General features: G+C 61.6%; 1 protein-coding gene across 1 annotated transcript in view; it reads right to left on the bottom strand.

The window, feature by feature from the left end:
• FOXP4 (forkhead box P4) overlaps nt 1-6,175 on the bottom strand; it is a 39,210-nt gene that overhangs the window by 6,172 nt on the left and 26,863 nt on the right. Inside the window, exons 6-9 of the mRNA XM_009638260.1 lie at nt 5,451-5,659; nt 5,062-5,166; nt 2,528-2,615; nt 382-515 (exon numbers count right to left, since the gene is read on the bottom strand). Coding sequence (XP_009636555.1) covers nt 382-515; nt 2,528-2,615; nt 5,062-5,166; nt 5,451-5,659 — 536 coding nt within the window. The remainder of the gene's footprint in view (nt 1-381; nt 516-2,527; nt 2,616-5,061; nt 5,167-5,450; nt 5,660-6,175) is intronic.

Raw genomic sequence — 6,175 nt, 5'->3', positions numbered from 1 at the left:
GCAGGGATGGGGTGCAACCATGGGAGGGGATGCAACCATGGGAGGGGATGCAACCGCGGGAGGGGATGCAACCGCGGGAGGGGATGCAACCGAGGGAGGGGATGCAACCACCGGAGGGGATGCAACTGCGGGAGGGGATGCAACCACTACATGTCTGAGCTGGTGGAGCAGCACAACACACTGACACAGGCTGCGTTTCACCCCCGCCTGATGCCTTGCGCCGGCACAAGGGACCAGGCTACATGTGCCAGAGCAGAGTCAGGGCATGCCCGTCCCAGGGAGCCCATCCAGCCGGGCCGCGGTGACCATGCGCAGGGCAGGGAGGGGACAGCAGCCAGCAGCAAGGGGAAAGGGGAGGACAGTGGGCGGCTGCAGGGCTGTACAAGGGCAGGAGGGGGATGCACAAGGGCAGGAGGGGGATGCATGCTTACAGGTTGGCTGAAAGGCTTTGGCTCTGAAGGTCTCATGTGAAGATGGGCCATCATTGCTTGGAGACGCTCGCTCTCCTTTGCCAGCTGCAGGAGGCAAGAAGCAGAAGGGAGATGGTCGGGCAGTGTTGGCAGTCACCCACGGAGGTGCCCATGGCCCGAAGGAGCCGCCTGCTGAGCCCCCAGCCCTGGCTCTGGGCAGGCAGCCTCCTCCTGTGTCCCCACAGGAGCCACCTCCTGCCTGATGCTGAGCCCTCCTGAGAGCCCCGGCAGGACCGTAGCCCTGCAGGGGTCTATGGCACCCATTGCGGGAGGGAGCACGGGGACTGCCACTGCTCCAGCTCCACACGTGCAGCCAGATGAAAACTCTATGGTGAAACAGAATAATTTCTCACACCTTCAGGCTGCCACCCACCAGCACAGCCCCGTCCTGGCCACCCACTGCAGCCCTCGCTCTCCCTCCCGGGTGCTCTGGTCCCCGCACCCTGGTGCCAGCCGTCCCCGTCCCCATCCCCTTCGCCCTCCTCCAGCCTCTGATGCCTCCTGCTCACCAGCAGCTCCCTGTCCATCTACCCATCCCTCCGTCCATCCATCCATCCATCCACCCGGACGCGCAACATCGCTTTAATTGCGCATTCTTTTTTTGTGTGGAGAAGGGTGAAATATTCACTGTGGCACTAGGAGAGATTTTGAGCCCGGTGGAGGCGATGGGATCTGACACCCGCTCTCTTCCCATCCCTTTCCCTTTCCACCACAGCCCCTCAAGCTCGGGGCTCGGCCGTGTCCCCGTGTGCTGCCATCTCCCCCCCAGCCAAGCCCCCTCCCTGGGCAGGCGCCGGAGCTGGGCGAGGAAGGAGTTAAAGGCAGGAGCCAGAGCAGAGTTTGCTGCAAGTTTGGAGCAGCTCGGATGCTTTCGCGCTGTCGTGGTGCTCATTAGAGCTGACAGGTCTCCCCTCGTGATGCAGACGCTCTCCGCCGGCACAGCGGGAGCTCCGCGCTGAAAACTTTATAATTGGTAGCTCCGGTGGCAGGTTCTCCTCTCTGCACACACAGCTTTCTGCTTGCCCATCAGCTTTCCCCCCCCCTTCCCTTTCCTTTCCCTCCCCTCTTTAAGCCCCAGTAATTGCTTTCAACCTCTTGCGTTAGCGAGGGCTGGGGAGCAGGATGCGATCACACAGCTTCGCCCAGGCGGCTTCACAGCCTCCCCACCCTGGGAAGGTTTTGCTGTCGTCCCCCCCCAACCCTGCAGCCCCAGTTATCGTAACTCCAGGCAGAGGCTGCCAAGGTGGCCGCACATCGCAGCCCGCTGGCCCCCAGGGCTGGCATCCCCCGCGATGAGACCCATCAGCGAGCGCTGCGATGGGCACAAACCACTTCGAGCCCCTGCCAGCCCCTGGCCAAACAGCCGGGCACTCAGGCACCGTCACGCCGTCGGGGGCTTGGTGAGCGACCCCCTGCCCCGTCCCACCGTTCCCCTCGATGGCTTTCAAGTCCCAAGATGAACACTCTCAATTTCCTCCCATTTCCCCCCCCTCTCATCTCTATTAACCGAATTACGCATGGCACGTCAGGGAGTCGGAGATGCTGGGAAAGGCACTATTTAAAGAACTGGTCCAAAAATAATAGCACCCTGAAGTTGGGCTCCAAAAACCATGCTCATCCGTGGCCTGATTTCCAAAGAGCCCAGGGCTGGGGCACAGCTCACATCCCGCCTCTGGGCACCCCCAGGCAGCATCTGCCTTCCAGGCTGGTGGCATCTCCTTGTACCCACAGGGACACTTTGGGCATGAGGGACAGCCTGTCCCTTCCTCCAGCCCCATCAGCATCATGCAGGGATGCTGGTATTGCAGGGGGAACCAGCTGAAGGGTCCTCCAGGTTTTGATCCCTAACAGGACCGTTGCCTGGCCAGGGGCAGCACCTTTCTTTGGGAAGGATGCTTAAGATGAGCCCCCGTGACACTGGGGTGGCTGGTTATCTTGCCAGCGGTCCCCAGTCTCGCTACTTCCCTCCTGCAGAGAGCAGCCAAGACACGGCACGCAGAGTTGGGAAGGAGATGGCTTTTTAAACGTGCATCCTTCGGGGCTGGGGCAGTACCCACCTGTATTTCCAGCTGCTGTACCACTTGCATCTGGACTCGACACTGGGCCGTGCTTCGGTCATCAAGTGCATGTTCTGTATTGAGGTGTCTGGAGAGAAGAACACAGGGGTTTACGTCTGGACATGCCCGGAATTGGCCCCTCTGCCAGGGCCACACCTGGGATCAGCCCCGACCTGCAAACCGCCTGTACCACAGCAACACCCAGGGCCGCCGGTGAGGCATCGCCTGTACCGGGGATGCTCCGGCGCTGCTGCCCAAAGCGTGACGAGCAGAAGGGAAACTGAGGCACAAAGGCAGCCAAGCAAACTGGGCTGTGCCTCCTCCCCAAACCCAGGCTGGAGGGCGGCCATAGACAACCAGCCCTGCCCCTGGCAGCCCCGCGGGGTTTCAGAGCAGGCACCGGTTGATGGGAAGTCCTTGGGAAGGCTGCTGGCAGAAGGCACCCAGGAGGACCTGAAGAGCAGGTTTCCAGGACAAAGGCGGCATTATGGAGGTTTACCTACACCCTGTAAGGAAACCCCTGAAGGCAGAAGGTGACATTTCCGGGGTGCTCCTCAATCCTACCACTTTCCTGCCTTATGTTTGTTTATAAAGCACAAGGACCTTTGGTCCTCGAATGCCCTCCCTCCTTCTCGGGGAGGGGAAAGGCTCCTGGCAGAGGCAGCCGGTGACGGGGATGTCACTTACTGCAGAGCCCAGCATCGACTTGTGGGGGTCCTTGCCCCCCGCCCCAGCAAAGCAGCAGCCTGGGGATGCACCCAGCCCCAAAGACATCACATGGCCGGGCCATGTCCTTGCTGGGGTGGGTGCAAACCCAGGGGGATCCTCACTGGCGGAGTGGGACAGGTCGGAAGGGGGATGCTGGGCAGCAGGGCAAACTGTACCAGGGCCACCCTGGGAAGATCCCGAAAGCTCACATCCGACGCTGGGAAACATGCAGGTGTCCCAGGGCCGGGGGCCAACGCTCTCCAGGACCAAGACTGAGATATTTCTGCTGAGGCATCCCAGGAGAAGGTACCCCAGGAGTATCTACCCTCGGTCCAGATGCAGAAGACGGCGGGAGTCTCACCTGGCTGTTTGTGAGAGACTTCCAGCCCCAACTTGCAAAAACAAGTTAGGTAACTGGGATCAGCTGCCAAGCCTGTATGTGAGCAAACTCCGCCGGTGTCTCAGCCCGGCTCTGCTCTGCAGGGCTGCGGCCGGACCAAGCCGCCCGCTCCTCTCCCTGCAACGGCAGACCGAGGGCACGGCTGTTTCTCCAAGGAAAAGGCTACTGAGGGCCTAGGCTGTGCTGAGCGGGAATGGAGACGTCTCCCACCGACCCTCCTGGGCTTTTATAAACCACTGCTCCCAGGACACACTGCCCCTTTCCACCCCAATGCTTTCCGAGCGACTCCATGGAGGTGATGCTCAGAGGAAGCTTGAAGCCAGTGCCCGGACTCAAAGCAAGGTCCACGCTGCAGCTGGGCTCAGCCTTTGGGAGCTGGAAGTTTTCCGTCTGTCTGTCCCACACCCCGACACGTCCTCACGTTGGCAGAGAGGGGACAGAAACCCTTCACTAGTGCTGTCGGGGAGGCTGCCCCTCAGGAAGCTTGCTCCTGCAAGCACTGGGTGTGCTCAGAGGGTGCAGGGACCCTGCAGCCCCGGCCGGCACAGCAAGGCTCTCCCAGCATCACGACCCAGCCCTGGCCATCCCCTGCCAACCCCAGCTCCAGCTTCCAAACCAGAGCTTGCTCATCTGCCCCGTGCCATGTAAACACGTAAACTCACTCAATCTCCACCATGCAACGCTCCCTCAGTCTCCCCAGGCTGCCTTCGCACCTCCTCATCCTCCTGCGCAAGGCTTTTGCCCAGCTCCTTCCCTGGGACCGAGGAGGCTGAGGGATGCTCCCACCGGAGCCAGCCCCGAGTGTGTGGCAGCGGACAGGATTGCTTTGTAAAAACCCAAAATCTCATGGAAGAAGAGCGAAGTGCACGCTGGTGCGTCTCGGCCGCCGCGCCGAGCAGACAGCCGGAGAGGCGAGGGGGGGGGGGGGGGGGAAGGAGTGAGCAAGCCCGTCAGTTCCTTCTGATGTCTTTGCTAAAAATCCTGGCTACAAAGAGATCTAATTGCAAATGAACTAATTAAGTAAACCTCTGACGAAGCGTGAAAACAATTTGTTTGACCCTGACGCTAGCAGAGGGCTCTTCGACAGCGGAGTTAATCAGTCAGCGCTGGAGCCCACAAGCGGTGTCAGCGGGCTGCCGCGCCGCCATCTGCTTCTTCCCCTCCTCTCGCCCCCCAGGAGGGGAGCTGCAAACTCCCCTCGCCTGCTGCCTGCTCCTGCCTGCTGCATTGGGTCCCTCTCCTCCAGCAGCGATCCCTGGTCTTTTCTCCTTTTGCATGGGACCCCCCAGCTCTGGGCACCTCTTTGGGGTGTCTGGACCCATTTCCAGGGTCTCCCCCTCCACCAGCCCCATGGTGTCCCAGCCCAAAAACATGGGCTCTCCCATCCTCCAGGAAAACCTCCCCCCCAAAAAAGGGGAGCGCTTACTTGACAAACTGTCCCAAGTCCTCACAGAGGGTTTCGCAGCCAGGCCACTTGCACTCTCCGTGGCCGTAGAGCGGGTGGGAGCTGGGAGTCTCTTCGTGGGAAGAGCTGCAGAAACCAGAAAGGGACTGTGAGATGGGGCAGCCGTCACGCTCCAGTGCTGCTGTGCACAGGGCCAGCCCTCGGGGACCCACGGGAGACCCCACAGCAATGGCTCCCTGCACTCCATGGGCACATGGGTGCAGCAGAACATGGACGGGACCTGTTTATGGAGTGGGCAGAAACCCCCCACCCTCCCAACCCTGTCGCCAGCCCCACGGGCAACAGATCCTGGCCCCTTCCACCTCTCCAGGGGTAAAAACACAAAGCGCCAGGGCCCGACCCGGCTCTACCTGTCCCTTCTCGGCGTGTGCATGGTGCTCTGTCCATTGGGCAGAGGGTGATGGGAAATGGGAGGTGAGACCTTGGCGGCTGAAAACGAGGTAGAGTTGGAGGTGTTGGTGGTGAGGTCGAGACCTTCTTGCTTAATGCTGTCCTCGACGGGCTGGGCGGCCGTGACCTCCTTCCAGAGCTGCTGGAGGTCTGAGGGGCACACAGCTACGGGGCGGGGAGAAAGCACCCACCGTCAGTGGGGAGGAGGAGCAGCACCCAGTGGCACCCATGCACCAGGCTGGCTCAGGACCCCAGGGGCTCCCTCCCTGCCCGGCCAGCTCAGCTTGGCCTCCCCGAAGCTCAGGCAGCCCAGCATGGACCATGCACCGGGAAATCATCACCCAACGCCAGGCACAGCCCCTTGTGCCAGCAGCCAGGGAGGAGAGGCTGCACGGCCCCCTCAGGAAGCCCAAAACAAGGCACCCACAGCACCCACGGAGTCCCACAGAGCTGCCCCCCGGAGGGGAGGAGACCCCAGCTCTCCGCACCCTGGCACCCCCCCCCAGCAAGAGGAAGCCAGGGGCCCGATTCTGCACACAACCCAGCTCAAACTCTCCCAGGCTGCTGGGGCTGTTAATGCAATCAAGACCCCAAACTTTAGACGGGCACATTAGGAAAACCAACCGCCACCAGCCCGCTCCCCAGCCCCGTTCCCAGCGCTCCCTTGCTGCAGGGAGAAGCTGCA

The sequence above is a fragment of the Egretta garzetta genome, unplaced genomic scaffold (genome assembly GCF_000687185.1).
Source record: "Egretta garzetta isolate BGI_Z169 unplaced genomic scaffold, ASM68718v1 scaffold105, whole genome shotgun sequence".
Classification (NCBI taxonomy): Eukaryota; Metazoa; Chordata; class Aves; order Pelecaniformes; family Ardeidae; genus Egretta; species Egretta garzetta.
This window is presented reverse-complemented; position numbering and strand designations above follow the sequence as displayed.